The following is a 17415-nucleotide window of genomic DNA, read 5'->3' on the forward strand; positions in this document are numbered from 1 at the left end:
CTCCTTGATTTAAAACCATCCCATGACTTTCTACTCTTTTCCTGGCAACAAGGCTTCACCTGAATGAAGAATCCTTTAAAGGTCTTTTAAAACCGATTAATTTTTTTTTTTTTTGCATGTGGTGGAGCCCTGTTCCTGGGTGTATGTGGACATACGCATGCATGTACACACGTGAGGTCGGAGTTGAGAATTGGGTGTGTTTGCTCTCTACCTCATGTGGTTGAGCCGAGGCTCTGTTACTGAAGCTGGAGCCCACTGGCTGCTCAGCAAGTCTTTGTCCCGTGTCTCCCTGTTGGATGCTGAAGTTGCTGGCGGGCACCACCACACCTGGCTTTTTATGTGGGTGAGGAGAGTGAACTCAAGGTTCTCCTGCTGGCATGGCAGCCAGTTCGCCGACTGAACCACCTTTCCAGGCCCCCACTAAGGATCTTAAACTCTCCTTCAACTGGAGAAAACTGTCTCAGGTTCTGACAAGAAATCGTATTTGGGGACCTTGGACTGATTATTTTCCAAACTGGAAACCAGACCACAATTGCACTTTGCTTGACCTGAGGAGAGTGGCAGCCTTCTTAAAAACTTCTGCACAAACATCCAGACCTCCTCATTCCTTCTAAAAGGATCCGAGAGGGGGAGCGGGGGTGGGGTGGGGGCTGCACTGTCCTTCTTTCTGCCACACTCTGACCGGGTTTCAGACAGGCTTGTTTGTGATTTCCAGCCCGCACCACCATGTCAGCTGGCTCCCATCATGGTTCCGTGGGTTGGAGGTTTGGTCTCTGGTTCACGGTGCTTTGGGAATGCTGGCACAGGTCTCGAGGGGGCAGACTTCAGGAGGCGGGGTGCAGCCGGAGGAAACAAGGTCATGGGACCATATATCTTACAGGGCTTGTTGCAGCCCTGTCCTTTCTGCTCACCTGGGGCCCTTGGCGGCCTTGAGGTGGGAGTCTCCGCGTGATGCTTTCCCTCGCCACGCCCCCGGAAGTGCTGATGTCATTGAAAGCCCTGCTGCTCCACAAATCCCCCTCCTTCCAGCAGTTTCCTCTGGTGTCTTAGCGATAGAGAATGATGGAAGCAACTTTGGCTTTCCTACTTGATGTGTCCCATTGATGCCTGGCTCCCTCGAGTTGAATCTTGTCTCTCGAAAGATAGGCCAAACTCCTAATCTCCAGGACTTCAGAGTTCGATGTTGACTAGAAGCAGTTAAGATAATTGTGGCCGGTAAGGATGAGGTCACGCTCTTATGTTTGTGTGACTGGTGCCCTTGGAGGAGGAGGGGGAGGAGGAGGAGGAGGAGGAGGAGGGCGGGGCCCATCAGGGTGAGCATGGCCATGTGGTGCCAGAGGCAGAGGTGTGTGGCTTGTCTATGAGCGGAGGGATGTCGTCAGCCTTCCCAGCATCTGCCAGCTAGAGAAGGCTGCAAAAGGAAGGGGGAGCACCTCTTCATTGACCCCATGATTTTGGAAGCCAGGTCCCTACAACTTTGAGGCAATGAATAATTGTTTGTGTTAAACCTCATGTACTGGCATCTCTAGGAAGCTCATATACAGACTCTCTAAAAAGATAGAAAATGAGATGCAGCGTGAGCTGTGTGTTTCACAAAAAATGAGGAAGAGGTGAAAGTGAGCAAAGCAACAGCGTTTTCCAGGGTCACACATCTGCTTGATAAAGGACCACTGGGAAACACGCTGTCCTAAGCACGGAGCTGTCCAAGGTGCTGAGCCATCACTTGGGGATGGGCCAGGGTTTCCAGGGTTTTTTGGGGGGGTGGGGTAGGGGGATGGGATGGAGAGAAGGAGGAGGAGGAGGAGGAGGAGGAAGAGTGAGGAGAGGAGAGGAGAGGAGAGGAGAGGAGAGGAGAGGAGAGGAGAGGAGAGGAGAGGAGAGGAGAGGAGAGGAGAGGAGAGGAGAGGAGAGGAGAGGAGAGGAGAGGAGAGGGGAGAGGTGGGGCCTTGGGCGAGGAGGAAACACACATGGGCAGAGCCACTGAGAGAAGGGGAGACTAGACTTCTGAAATAGTTTTCAAGTAATTTTGGGAAGCAAAAAGGAGAAAAGGAAAAAATTAATGATATTTGAGCACTTGAGGGGAGAGTGATAACATTGTCTCTGACCAAACATTACGTGGCTGGCCTCACCGAGTAAAAGGTATATGTGTGTGGGTGTGTGTGTATATATAGATATCTATATATCTCTATATATACACACACATACACACATATGTATGTATATATATAACCAATCATATATATTATATATAAAAGATGTGATATATCAATGGAAATTATTATTAATTATCAATATATGTTAATATATTAACATATATGCACATATATCTATTTATATTTGTTTTATAGTCCCCTTTTAAGGGAGTGCAGTGGATGGGATCAGACTCACATCTCTCTCCTTACAGACCTAGGCCTAGCAGGAGGAATGGATTGGGCTTTGGGTGAGGGGTCAGTCAGTGGAGAGAGGTCACAGTCCTCTGTCCCCCAGCTTCATTATGCAGCTGACCCTGGAAATTAGGTCTCCCCAGAAGGTGAGCTGTTCTGGTGGGAATCAAGAATTCAGCATCATTTTTAGCAGGTTTTCAAAGGCGAGGAGAGGCTGGGGAACTAATCTGCCATTGTCAAGGCTACAGCAAATGGGTTGGGGCTGAAGATGTAGAAAGGAGAGAGTGGAGGGGCTGAAGAAGAGAGGCTCCCTCTACCCCCCCCCCCCACCGCCTGCCTTGCCTTGAGACAGACTGGTCGAATTCTTTCTCAGCAATGGCTGCACATCTATTGTGCACCAGGCTGAAGGCATGAAGCAACACACCCAGGCCTGCAAGAGTCTGATCTCCCTTCCTCTTCAAAGCTCTTTAATTGAGAACTCTTATTTATTATTATTATTATTATTATTATTATTTTAATCTGGAAGGGGAATTTTTTCAGTTCATTTTACCTGCATCCTTTGCAGTTAAGTGTAGACCTATGGCTGAGAGATCTAGACAGTGAGGTGTTAATTCTCTCTTCTTTCTCCTTCCCTCCCTCCCTCTCTCCTTCCCCTCCCCTCCTTTTCTCCTTCCTGTGTATACTTGTGTGGAGGTCAGAGGGAAATCTTGGAGTCCCCCTTCTCCTTCCAGCCTGTGGGCCCCAGGAATCTGACTCAGGCAATCAGGCTTGGTTTCAAGTATCTTTGTCTACCCAGCCCATTTACATCCTTGAGGTTTTGGAAGTGTGGTGTAAAGGCTGCAGAGAAGGTTGCTTACTGCATCTGTCTACAGCCTTCTGCTTCAAGCCTGGGACCTGGGTGTGATAGCTGGAGCTCTGGCAGCCATTCTGGGCCATGAGGTGCTATTGGGGCTGGTCAACTGAAAAAAAATGGAGTGACATTTTTGAGAGTCATTTTTACCCACCCTTGCTTAGCTTTAATTTGTAGGAAAATGTAAACTTTGATCTTTTTAAAGTCACTGTCCACCCCCCCCCCTTCCAGGACTTTGTGTCAACCAAAAGAAGTACCTCTTTGACGCATGAGATGAAAAGAGTAACCTACAATTAAGTCTTCAATAATGCCTGCTACAAAGTATCAAGGGACTTGAAGAGAGTAGACCTGGTTGGGGTGGGTCAGGCTTCATGGGGGAAGATGCACCGGAATTGGGGCTTGAAGATCAAGGTGTCTGGGTGGGAGGTATGTATGTGTGTGTGTGTGTGGGGGGTGACAAAGGAAGTGACATAGGATGATGCTTTTCTTTAACAGAGGAAGGTTAGCTGGTGAGGTTGGGCTGCTCAAGATATGAACCAGCAAGATGCCAGCTATCAGCATCCTGAATCTGTTGCTTTGGAGACTGCAGGCATGACAGAAAGATGCTCAGCTGGGGGTGGAGGTGGGAGGTCATCTTGTCCAGTATTTAACTCTCTGGGTCAATGTGGAGAAAAATCAGTGAGTGGGGGCAGGGCATGGAGCAGAGTCTGTTAGAAACTGCCAAGCCTTGATTCCTGTTCCCAGCCTCATCTCTTCAGGTCTCAGCTCAGTGGTCAGAGGTGAGAAAGGCTTCTGTGGACCATTCTTGAGTTGTCGCTCTTCCAAGCTGGTGAGAAGACCGAGCCCGCTTTCTAGTTCATCACTGTCATTGTTCTCTGAATACTAGAAAGGGTAGTCATCTTGTTCCTCTTGTCTTCCTTGTTTCCTGCCCAAGTCTTCCTTCTTAAATGCATCATCGCCTCATTTCTCCCTTATCACGGGTGCTCAGCATGCACACACTGAGGGAGGAAGGTTCCAAAATTCTGAAGAATGGATGTCTTGTTCCCTCTCTGTCTCAAGTAGTGCTTCCGCCCAGAGAGCAGCTTTGAAAGCTCCAAGTCTCCCTTGGGCCCCCATTGACTTGTCCTGACTCCTCCTTGGGACCCCATTGACTTGCCCTGACTCCTCCTTGGGCCCCCATCGACTTGTCCTGACTCCTCCTTGGGCCCCATTAACTTGTCTAACTCCTCCTTGGGCCCCTATTGATTTGTCCTGAGTCCTCCTTGGGCCCCCCACTGACTTATCCTGACTCCTCCTTGCACTTCTGGAGTTTTGCTTGGTTTTGGTTCTGATAGCCCTGGTGCAATCCAGACTCCAGGTCCACTCTGACCTCTTTGAATCTAAACAGCACCCAGTCCTTGACGGTTCTTCCTAGGCCAGCCCCAGCTCAGCTGTCAGGACAAGTCAAGGTGTTGCCTTCACCTTGTGACAGGAGCTCTGTCATTTTTTCTGCTGTGTATTGGAGGCTCAATTGCTCACAAGCTCCTGGGAATTCTTGCCTTGGCCTCCCATCTCTCTGGGGGGGGGGTGGTGGTGCTGGGATTACAGACACTTGAGTTCCATATCTGGCTTTTTATGTGATTCTGGGAATTTGAACTCCTGTCCTTGTGCTTGCCCACAGAGGCTCTGCTCTGCATTTTATTATATTTTCCCAAATGCAGGGAATTCTGGAAATGAATATTTGACATGATTTGTGGAATAGAGCCTTGAACGGTATTCATGGTTTTAGATTTCTTTCTTAAAAGAAGATGCATGGCTTTCAGGAGATTCCTAGGAAGTCTAAGATCGACTTGTGAACTGCTACAAAGGTGGCTGATAAGAGAAAGCATACACTTCTCTGCAGAAAAAGTGCATCTGCAGCTAGTCGGACTTGGGAGGGAGAGGGTCAATGGTGGGCCGTGTCTTCTGCTGGATCGACGGGAGCATTTTTTAAAGTTGGATGGGGGCAATAGATACACAGATTCAGACTCTGTCAACTTCATAAAATTGTTGGCTCATACGTTTAACCATGCACTGTTAAAATGGATGGGGTTTTGCGGTGGGGACGGTAGCAAACTTACAACTTTAAGTCCACCCTTATGGAGACTGAGGCAGGAGGATTGTGAGTCACAGGACATCTTGGGCTATATAAGCATGCGTTCTCTCACACACATGCCCAAAACAAGCAAAAATGACATGGCTATAGATCAATGTAGAAATCAGGTACTGAATTTGAAGAAGGTGGAATAAAATAAGATAGTCTATATCCATAGACTCTCATAATTCCTATCTTCGTGCTGTCGAGATGGCTCAGTGGGTAAGAACACTGACTGCTCTTCCGGAGGTCCTGAGTTCAAATCTCAGCCACCACATGGTGACTCACACCCACACCCTCTTCTGGTGCATCTGAAGACAGCAACAGTGTACTTATTTATAATAATAAATACATCTTTGGGCCAGAGCAAGCAAGGACTGAGTGAGCAGGACCTACTAGAGCAAGCAGAGGTCCTAAATACAATTCCCAACAACCACATGAAGGAAGGCTCACAACCATCTGTAGAGCTACAGGGTACTAATATACATCAAATAAATAAATAAATCTTTAAAAAATAATTTCTATCTTCGTGAAGTGAGGAAAGGGAAATATTCTATAGAAATTGATGTAAATACAATATTTTTAAGGTGTTATGGGGGTAAATGGTGATTGTGGCTGCATCGGAGGGGCAATGGCTCTTAGTGACACAACTTATGGGGGGAATATTTTCAGCCTTTGTGGGCGGTGGGTGCGGGGAGGGGAGTCAGGGGACGGGACCCAAAGGCTTTGGAACAGCCAGGTGATGGAGACCTTTGACCTCTGTGTCTCTGCTGAAAGGAATCGGAGGTTGGGGCAGGAGGGGCTCGAGGACCTAGGAGTGTAAAGGCAGACCTTGGTGGGCTCTTCGGTAGGACTTACAGAGGTGGAGGATTTCCTCTTCTGGCTTAGTGGAGGAGGACTCATTGTCTTCGATGTCTTTGCTGCCCATGGGCTCATCGGAGCTGGGGTTCACTGACATCATACTGCTCTGGGGAGAAGAGCCCCCACTGGTCCGAGTCAGGCTGAGGGTAGAGCCTCGTCTGCTGGGCTTGCGACTGGCTAAGGCTGTGCGGATGGCGGGGGCTTTGTATTTCTTGGTCTGAAGGAAGAGAAAAGAAAGAGGGATTATCTCGGAAGATGGGGAGGGGGAGGGGTGGGAGGAGTGAGGAAGTAAAGAAGGAAGTAGGGAAGGAAAGGGAGAGTGGTATTTCGAATCCCTGCTGAGGTAGAGGCGAGGGTCAAAGGATGCTGAATTCCTCCCGGGCTCCTTCTGAACACCATGGGTTTGTGTTGGACCGGAAGCGACCATTGGTCACCAACAAGGCCATAAGACGACACTGGGAGTGCCCTTGTCTCTCTACTGATGATCCTGAGAGACAAGTCTCTCACTGGCAGCCAGCAATCCCTGCGTCCACCACTCTCCCCGTGTGGAGCTGGGGCTTACAAGCACACAGCACACATCACCTGTGCCCAGGCTTTGATGGAGGAGGTGGTGGGGATTTGAACTCAGGTCCCCATGTTGGTGCAGCAAGCCTTCCAACTCACTGAGCCATCTCCTCAGCTCCAGAAGCAATTTCCCACGAGAGCTTTTAAGACGAAAAGTGCTCGAGAGAGACTCTCGGGTTGACAGCGTATTTATAGGAAATTCATAACCTCTAAGGTCCTAGGGAGGAAGGTGGTGGGCGGGGAGCAGCTGGGGTCCTGTAGGCTGTACTGATTTACCACCGTGGTGCCTGATGGGGAGAATTGCACGGCACTCGGTGGGTTTGTTTCTGGGAAGTGCGTTAGCAATGCTTTGCTCAGCTACCTTGCAGGGCCTTGATGATAGGCGGAACTTCCCTGCACCTGAAGGAAGCACGTAGGGAAGAGGGATTTCTCGGTTGCTCGGAGGAAGGGAGAAGGTGGGAGAGAAGGTGATTTTTCGCCTCTCATTTCTTTCTTTCTTTTATTCCTTTTCCCACGGTTTTGGGTTTTTTTTTTTTTTTTTTTTTTTTTTTGGCAAAATTTTGCACAAGAAGGCTTCATTCAGGATGGGACAGGCTGGGGAGGCTGAGGAGCCTGGAGTTTGGGCTGGACGCTCCACATTCCCTGCCACCCGGAGAGGGAGGCTGTCAGAGCTCAGGGTTGGCCCCGTACACTTACACACAGAGGTCACCCCTGCCTGCTTCAGTGGCCACTTGGCACTGGGGAACAGAGTCTTTTAGACCAAAGCTGTGGTTGAAGGTTTTACAGCTTATGTCTCGGGGGTGGGGGTGGGAGGCAACCTAGAGTCTGGCAACGAGCCCTGGACTCCCAGCCAAGGGGCTAGAGCACCCTGCCTCAGTTTCCCCATTTATAAAACAATGGAGATGGACCTTTGTGTCTGGCCAAGTCCTACGTGAGCCTCCCGTGAGCTGGGATTTCATCTGGTGTTCCTAAAGTTGTTGCTAATTAACATTCAATTAGCTGCCCGGGCCAGGGGACCCAGAGCGAAGGGCTGACATTTCTGATTAATTGAGAGCGTCGAGGAGATAAAATGTGGGGGGTGGAGGTGGGCATGACTGGCTCGACTCCAGTGTGTGTCGTTTGTCCTTTGTCGAACTGACTCCCCCTGGCTTACATCTCCACAGGCTTTTCTCTATTTCAGTCTGCTCAGGAGCACGATACGACCCAGTTGCCATGTTCTGCCTCAGGAGGGCCTGGCATTTTTTTTTTTTCCTCCCCTTTTCTGTGATAGGGGAAGTTTTCCCTGAGTGAACCCTTATGCAACCTAAGAAGCAGGGGTTGGATACCCATGGGGAGACATATTTATTTAGTCACTCTTTTTTTAAAAAAATTACAAATTTAGAGAAAACCTACATGTTTGGCTGTTGTTCAATATAATGAGCCCTGGGCTCCTGTTTGTATGGGCCCCCCCAGCTCCCCCTTTCCATATGCTTCATTTTGCTACAGACCTCATCATTCCCTTCTGGGTTCAGGTCAACATGACTTGTTTTTTTTCATTGACAAGATTTCTCATCTTCAGGAATGTAGCATGCTACTGATGAGGTCTGTGCATACCAAACAAACAAACAAACAAACAAACAAGCAAAAACTAAAAGAACCACTGGGGGACTGTTGGCTGGGGTCTCTTTCTAGATCCCCATTTTACAGAGGGATAAACTGAGGCCAGGGGAAGATAAAGGGTTCATCCAAGGTCACAAAGTAGACCTAGCCAGAGTGTCTGCTCCAGTGTCCTGCCACCCCTGGAGTGGACTGCACTACTGTCAGGGTCTGACTCATATGCTCTTCGGGGGATTCACTTGTGAGAATTCCACGGTAGCATTACTGAACATCCTGGAAGGACACTCCCCTCACCCTCCCCAGGCTCATGGCTCCTACTGTTTTGTGTGTCTCTTGAGATGGATGCACACCATGTCTCCATAGCAACTTTGAGTGAGAAAACAAAGGCTCTTGCTTTTTGCGTCTTGCCAATGAAAGAACAAGAAGCAGTGAAAAATCAATAAATAAATAAATAAATAAATAAATAAATGGTCCTGTCGTGGGGAACGTGACTCTGAAGAACCTTGGGTTTAACACACAGGCCCAAGATGGACCCCAGCCTAGCTGTGTGATCCCATGCAAATCCCTCAGCCTCTCTGAGCTCCAACTACTTCTCCCCTCAGAGTATAAGAATGGTATCCTGGGGTACATTAAGAAGGCGGCATGGGGGAACATTTAAAGAGGTTGGCCCATTTGTCAGTATATTGAAAAGTGCTTCTAATTGTACGTCTTAGGTTTGCTGGTGTGTGTGTGTGTGTGTGTGTGTGTGCGCGCGTGTGTGCATGCGTGTGTCAGAGGACTCTCTCTTTCCACCATGCTGGTCTTGGAGATTGAATTTAGGACATCAGCCTTGGCTGCAAGCCCCCCAACCTCTGAGCCATCTTGCTTGCTCCCTTTCTCACACTTTCAAGTGCGTTTTGCATACACTTTCCCTGAGCTTCTCGCAGGCTGTGTGGTAGGGGAAGGTGGGCACTGTTTTGGTTCTGTGGGTGAGGGGGGATCCGATCTGTGTACACCTCTGCTGCACAGCTGTGTGCCCCATCTGATAGCAGCTTATTCTGTGCTTGTTGAGTAGATGGACTCTGGAGCTTTGGGGAAGGGCACAGCTTTGGGTTGAAGATAACAGACCTCAATATACCCTCCGGACAGCAAAGACACGTGTGGCCTGGAAGTCTGTCTGGGGAGTAGGGGTTGAGCGGTGAGGGAGACAGAGAGAGAAAAGATAGAGAGAGACAGAGAGACACACAGAGAGGGAGACAGAGAGAGAGCCTATTGGTTATAGGAAAGAATGAAGTGAGTCTGCTTTCTTCTTGACATCTCACTAAGCAGGTGCCCATCAAACCCCTTCTCCCCTTTCCTCTCTTCTTCCAGTGTGTCTGGCCAAATGTCATTTTTCCTACAATCCACAGATAACCATTTAAATTAAAATTTACAGACAAACAAACAAACAACAAAGACCCCCCAACAACAGTGGCATGTGGTATTTCCTTTACTTGGAGAACCACCTAGACAGACACCTAGACAGACACCCAGACAGACACCCAGACAGATACCCAGACAGATGCTTAGACAGATGCCTAGACAGACACCTAGACAGATACCTAGACAACTACCTAGTCGCCTAGACAGACACCTAAACAGCCTCCTAGACAGCCTCCTAGACAGATGCCTAGACAGACAACTAGACAGATACCTAGACAGATACCCAGACAGACACCCAGGCAGACACCTAGACAGTCACCTAGACAGAAACCTAGACATCTCCCTAGTCACCTAGACAGACATCCAGTCACCTAGACAGTCTCCTAGACAGCCTCCTAGACAGACACCTAGACAGCCTCCTAGTCAGCCCCCAGACAGATATAAATAAACCTTTCCCATCAGAGACTGTGGGACTCCTTCTCCTCCCCTTGCAAGTGAGTGTGGGCTCTGCTTACCTTGGGTGCCGTGACGAAGTGATCCCACCTCTGCCCCATGGACTTGTCCTTGTTAATCTTCTTTATTGTGCTCTTGCTGCCACCTGGGTCCCTGTGTGAGAAACAGCTTAATGAGTTTTCAGTTTGCAGAGTCTTGGTTTATTACAAGGTCCCCTCCTCCTCACCTTTTCCCTAAAGAAACGTAGATATGGGCTGACTAGCGGCTGGTCTCTGGTATGATTTCCTTGCCCTGCTACTTTTGAGGTTGGGAGGGGGTGCAGTTCTCCATAGATGGGTCTTTTGAGGGGAACAAACTGAAGGCTAAGAGAGTCCCATTCCCTGGGGGAGGACCGAGGAAGACAGGATATATTTGCACGTATTCTGTATCTATTTGTGTTCTGGACATTATGGAGTCTGGGGTGTAAATGTAGTTATGCCAGGGGTGGACCAAAAGGTGTGTTTGTTTCTGACTGTGCCTTTGTGCGTTGTTCATGGGCAGCGATGTCAGGAGCACTCCTGAGCATGGCAAAGCACAGCACAGCTGGGCGGGCGCGGGGATGGGCTGGGAGGGTGGATGAGGGCGTGGTGAGCTGCAAGATGAATCCCCTGGTGTGAGGCTTACTGGTGAGAAGTTATCTGAGATGCTGTGTGTCAGAGGCTTCCGGGCACTCATGGAATCATCTCCATCACTGCTGCATTAAGCATGATTCATCATCACCCCCTCTGCAGCCAAGGAGAGGACCAGATGCAGGGGTCCTTGCCTGGGGGGTCTGCACCTCTCTTACACTGTGATCTTGAATGATTTTTATTATAGTGCCCTCCTCCTCCCTGCGAATACATTTCAGGCCTTATGCCACCATGCCCTTCCCAGGCAGGAACGTTCTGGATAAGAGACTAAAGCCCCAAAGGGCTCTGTGGGTGATTGTTCCCTTACAGACATGTCACCAAGTTTGCCATAGTGGCATCTTTCAATAGGATATGCTGCACACACCATGTATAACTAAAACCCTTCCGATGGGTTCGGGGAAAGACTCTTATAATGAAACACATGAACATGTCTGGAATGTAGTATGTGGATATTTACACTCAGTGAAAGGAAAAAAGACTCTAAAATTGGTATTCCACATCAAGTTTCAGTTTGGTTCATTTTGGTTTCGGGTTTGATTTTGTAGCCAAATGAGTTATGAAAAAGCTGAGTTTTCAGAGCCTTTAGATTTTGAATTTAATGGTTATGGGACCCTGGGTCTTCATTGGTTCACAAGTGCGAAGTCTCACTGTGTGATCTGACCACCTGTACAATCAATCAATTGGCTTATCAGATTTTCCATCCCTCTATTCTTTCATTATCTATCTTATCTATCCATCCATCCATTTACTGTTTGTCTACCTATCTTTCCACCCACCCATCTACCCACCCATCCATCCATCTACCCATTCATCCACCTATCCATCCATTATCCACTCTACCCAACCACCCCCCCCCATCCATTCTTCCGCTCACCCACACTTACCTCTTCATACCCCCACCCATCCATATTCCTATTTGTTCATAAATTTCATTATCCGTACAACCAATTTTTTTTAAACCTCATTTTCTCTGCAGGATAGTTTCGGGTGTGTGAGACCTGTGATGTACTTGGCTGGCTCTCAGCCTGTTCGGAGCAGGGATTTGAAGAGATGAGGTGATCAGAGTGCCTTTGATGGCAGGGTTTGGGGGATGGCACCCACAGTGCCCAGGCTTGTCAGAGTCTGCCCGCACGATGGCTGTGGATCAAAGTATTCAGACACAGGGGACAAGAATGATTGGATGAACTCAACTTAAGGCTGGCTTCTTGTGAGTAGTGCTGGCTGTCACCAATAAGGAGAGGGACTCTTTTGCCCCTGAGGCAGGACCCGTTGGAAAACTATGTTCACAACTGTGACCTAAGACACAGACTCCAGAATGGGAGCCAGCCTGGGGTGGGAAGTGGGATGTGCCGTCAAGCCTTTTGTAAGACTTTATATTTGATTACACAATAGAGAGTTCTGAATAATTAACAGAGAAGCTCATTTGAGTCGGTTCTGCTTGCTTTTCCCTTGAGTAATCAAATTAGGCAATGTTTAAAATCCAACTGGAGGAGGGAGCCCCTCTCCACCCTTCTGCACAGTGTCTAAGCAGCCGCCCTTCTGAAGCCTGGCTGCAGGCTAACCAATAGGAGGCCTTGGTGTTCCATGGTGTCTTTCAGGACCACAGGGCTTTTGGCTTTCTTCTTTGCTAAGGCAGCCCCCGCTGAGCTGCCAGCTCCTTCTTGAAGTTCAAAAGCAACCCCCTTTTCCCTTTCAAAATTAAATCTGGGCCCAGCCAAGCTTTCGAAGTCTTAAATATTCAGGTCCAGTCGGGGAGACAGAAGCCTTCCACTAATGCAGACTTCCAACGCGACCTGAAGTCTATTGCGACTTCAAGCGGCAGGCTAAATGAACTAAAGACGCTGCCAGATCCCCGCAGACCTTCCGCAGCCCCCAGCGCTGCCTCCGCAAAGCCATTGATAAAGGAGAGGCCAGGTTAGACAGGATCGGGCTCTCTGATGTTTCCTTCTCAGTAGCAAATAAACCCAAAAGGAAGATCAATAGGCAGGGAGGAGGAGATCAAATGCAGCTGGAGCGGAGGAGTCCACTGCTCACCTTGCTGATGAGGATAAAAGCCGGGCGGCGAGCCTTCTCTACTATCGCTGTTCACCAAGTGGAACCCACTTTCCTGGCCTGTGTCCCCGAAGTCCTGTGCCTCTCTATGACTTGCTTTGTTTAATTAATATATTAGTAATATATAATCTATAATACTAATATGCATATATACATATATATATTAATTAATATATATTAGTAATATATAATCTATAATACTAATATTATAGATTATATTACTAATATATATTTAATTAATATATATTAGTAATATAATCTATAATACTAATATTATAGATTATATTACTAATATATATTATATATATTAGTATATATACTAATCTATAATATATAATCTATAATATATTATAGATTATAATTATATTATTAATTAGTAATTATACTAATATATAATCTATAATATATATTATACATATAATATGCATATATATATTTTATATATATATATATGCATGCATGCATAGAGTGACCTCCTTGGGCAGATGCTTTGCCAGATTCCGTGTTCTGCTTGCCTGATGGTAGGGACCTGGATTAGGCAGGACCTCCATCAGCCTGGCTCCCCACGTGGCTGTAATGAGCAAGGGCCTGGTGTTGGAAACAGTAGCAGAGCCAGAAGCCAGCTTCAGTGGTGGGGAAGAGGAAGCCCTTGTGATAGTTGTTCACTTAGCACATCTGACTGGCTCACTGTCCGGGGACCTCAGGCGACTGTCCTCGCGTGTCAGGACCTGTTTGTTCGGCTGGAGTCTGCCTGACCCACTGCTTTCTATGTGGAGTGGCTTTGGGCAGGGTTGCTTATAGCTTCTCCCAGCCTCGGGGATATTAGCTAGGCCAAGAGATTGCTGTGGATGTGAAGAGAAAAAGACTCTCAAACGGGTGAATCTGGTTCAGCCATTAGCGAGGATAACAGGCTTTCATCAGCGGGCAGGCAGGAGGGAGCTGACAGTAGTGGAAGGCAAGGTGGGGCGGGCAGCTCTCAAGGGGAAAGAGCTGTGATTTTTCAGGCCATAATTTTCCCCCTCCTGACGTTTTTTTTTTTTTTTTTCCCCTGGGGGCTCCTGTTTCCCAGGAATCGAGGGAAGAGAGTATCCGTCAGAGGCTCAGCTCTTTGAGCTGCGTTCCCCGAGCACATTTTGCTCTTGGAGGTCACTTGATGGTGTCTATCTGTCGGGGCAATCAGAGCAATTTTCTCCAACGCTTTTCTCTCAGTTTCCCGGCTCTAATACTGGGTGAAGCGCCCTCTTGTCAAGATGAAAATCTCCTGGACTAGTTTAGGCTGCGCATGTGCGCCCTTGCCGGGCTCCGTGGCAGAAGGGAAGAGGTGCTGATTGCACACACTGGGGAGGGTCCAGTGGTCCAAGCTCTTGGGATCTTCCAGGCTGGGTAGCTCTCTCCTGCTTCTTCAGACATAAGGTGACCGGATGATCATGCTATATTCTTTTCTGAGATGGCTTGAGCACCAGAGTGGGGACTGATGCTGTTGTGCTGTGCTGGCTGGGAAGAGGAGAGAGAGAGAGAGAGAGAGAGAGAGAGAGAGAGAGAGAGAGAGAGAGAGAGAGAGTGAGAGTGAGAGTGAGTGGTGTAAGTCAGATATTTGCCTGGGAGGCCCATCCTCAGAGTTTTCCTTGATGATCAAACTGAAAAGCAAGCCCATATCCCATCACCGCCAGAGCACCCGTTGTTTCTTTTGATTTTATGAGTGTTTTTACCCGCGTGTGCCTCACACAGAGGTCAGGAGAGACAGAGTGTTGTAGGTGGGTGCTGGGAACCAAACTTGAGTCCTCTGAAAGAGCAACAAGTGCTCTTGGCTTCTGGGTCACCTTTCCGCCTTGCACATTACCTGGGCCTTTGTCTGTTTGCTATGGATTGCATCCTCCAGGCCCTTCCCTGGGTCGGGACCTCCAGAGGGCAGTGGCGGGGCCCACTTCTTTTGCTGTGATTTTCCCAGCGGTGGTTGGGAGCAGGCCCACTCGAGGAGAGCGCCCCATTTAAATATAAACATAGTTATATTAGAAAACTGCTGCTTATGTGTGCTGTTCAGAATACTGCCGTGTCTTTCACAATGATGAAGAAACTTAAGTCTTGGAAGTGTTGTTGAGTTGAGTCTGTTTTGTTATTGATAACCTCCATGGCAGGGAGGGGTCTGGATGTGGAAGGCTGCTCCTTCTGTTATAAGTCAAACAGCATCATGCATTTAGCTGCAAAATTGCACATGCAGAATGGCTTCTAAGAATTTTTAAAAAATGATTTATTAATTTAATGTATGTGAGGACACTGTTGCTGACACACCAGTAGAGGGCGCCAGATCCCATTACAGATGGTTGTGAGCCACCGTGTGGTTGCTGGGAATTGAACTCATGAGTAGCCAGTGCTCTTCACTCCTGAGCCATCTCTCCAGCAGCCTCTAAAACTATTATAAGAGCAAACTTGCTGTATACTTAAGGTTGAATTGGAGCCTTCAAGATCATGTTCTGGAAGTGTCCCCACCTGGTGGAGCTGTTTAGCTTCAGAACCTTCAGGAGGAGGCCCTACCTGGGAGCAGCGGCGGGGGCGGGTGGGGGGTTGTGAGGGTCACTAGCCCTGAGTGTCTGGACAGTTAGGATGGCTAGGAGCTCGATAGAATGCAGAGTCTCAGCCCCGCCCAGATTACCAAATCGGCAGCTTCACCGCAGCAAGATCTTCAGTTACTTCACAGCACAGCCATAGCTTGAGAAGCCTTGCGCTCATAGGGGTGTTCCACAAAGTACAAAGCAAGCAGCGTACACGTGACCGTTAGCTTATAAAAGCCAGTCTCCCGCCCAGCTGGCTCTGTGACAAGGCCCATGCTGTCTTTCTGGGACAGCCTGAGGTAACCAGGCTCACACAACCACCCCACTCTCAAGGGCCTAATTGTGTGTGCGCACGACATGTTCTTCCTGCACTGTAAACCAGTGGCTGCCTTCTCCCTCTGTTCCGAGAGGCCTGCCATCACTGGGGAGGGCTGGTGAAGCAGTTGTCTCCTGTCTGTGTGTGTGTGTGAGTCTGTGTGTCTGTCTGGTCACCGTGGATCTCATCTGTTGGTGGGAGAGTTCTCCTCCAAGGTTGATTCTTTATAGCTTGAGGTGCCTGAGGTGCTGGTGAGTGAGCATAGCTCCAGCTCTGCTTTAATTGGGGATTTTTATTTTCGATGTCTGTCACAGAAAGAATGTTCATTGTGTTTCTAGATTCTTTTGCTGTGAAGAAACACTATGACCAAACATCAAGTGGGGGAGGACAGGGTTTATTCAGCTCACACTTCCACATCACTGTTCATGATCAAAGGAGGTCAGGACAGGAACTCACACAGGGCAGGGACCTGGAGGCAGGAGCTGATGCAGAGGCCACTGCTTACTGGCTTGCTCCTCATGGCTTGTTCAGCCTGCTTTCTTGTAGAACCCAGGAGCACCAGCCCAGGGATGGTACCACCCACAATGGGCTGGGCCCTCCCACATTAATCACTAATGAGAAAATGTCTTACAGCAGAATCTCATAGAGGCATTTCCAAGATTCTAGTTCAAGAATCAAGTGCTCGTTCAGTTCGTGAGGCTGGATGTCTCAGCTGGTCTTCAGTTTACGCCACAACCCTGAAGAAGTAGGCTGTAATGCCAGTGAAGGAATGGCCTTGCCAGTGAGAGCGAGGGCAAGCAGGCCGTGAGCAAAAGCTTCCCTCTTTTGTGTCCTTGTATAGGCTGCCAGTGGAAGGCAAGGCAGAGAGGTATGTTATCCCAGATCGAAAGATCTGGATTAAAGTTGTCTTCCTACTTCATAGATCTGGGTTAGAAGTAGATCTTCCTACTTCAAGTTAAGCAGGGATCCCTTGGAGATGCGACCCCCCAGTTTTGAGTTTTAGTTAACCCCAGAAGTAGTCAACTGACAACTAAGAAGAGCCACCACAGCGTCTCAACTTCAAGTTCAACCATTCCACACCACAGTCACCATCTTGAAATTGGCTATGGTGGGGTTTTCACATATACATCCTATAGAGATTGGCACTGTTACAAATCATGGGTCTCTGAGCTCTGGGGACAGGCAACTAACTTAATCCTTTACTATCACCCAATGCCAAGCTTAAAGCTCCCCACATGGAAAAAGGTTCCATCAGAATTAACAAAGCCGGGCAAATCTCCCGACTCCTTGTGGATATCATCTCCCCCTCTAGTGCCCGGGGCCTCGTCCTGGTTCTGTCTAGGGAGCCAGACATGATTAGATCCCTGGTGGATTCTGCCCTGATGTATCCTGGTAAAATACTGGCTCCTCTTAGTGTGACCTGACATCTTTTTATTGATGCTAACAACTCAGGGCCCTGTCCTGAGCACATTTCTGAGATCAATCACAGGAGTGTAGGCTGATCGACCCAGATTTCATCCCAATCTGGGTCCTCCTGCATGATCAGCTTCCTTCTGTGTGGAAGAAGGGGTGTCCATGCATCAGAGGAAATCACTGGGGTAGGCCATG

At 48.4% G+C, this 17415-nt stretch overlaps 1 protein-coding gene across 3 annotated transcripts in view; it reads right to left on the minus strand.

Annotated features, from left to right (window-relative positions):
* The window catches only part of Ccdc60 (coiled-coil domain containing 60), a 167345-nt gene that overhangs the window by 23426 nt on the left and 126504 nt on the right, over positions 1 to 17415 (minus strand). For all 3 annotated transcript variants that reach the window (XM_021162733.3, XM_021162734.3, XM_021162731.2), the window contains exons 6-7: positions 10285 to 10375; positions 6206 to 6425 (exon numbers count right to left, since the gene is read on the minus strand). In XM_021162733.3, the coding sequence (XP_021018392.1) occupies positions 6206 to 6425; positions 10285 to 10375 (311 nt within the window). The remainder of the gene's footprint in view (positions 1 to 6205; positions 6426 to 10284; positions 10376 to 17415) is intronic.

Source organism: Mus caroli, unplaced genomic scaffold (genome assembly GCF_978045245.1).
Source record: "Mus caroli unplaced genomic scaffold, Mus_caroli_1 scaffold_4, whole genome shotgun sequence".
Lineage (NCBI taxonomy): Eukaryota > Metazoa > Chordata > Mammalia > Rodentia > Muridae > Mus > Mus caroli.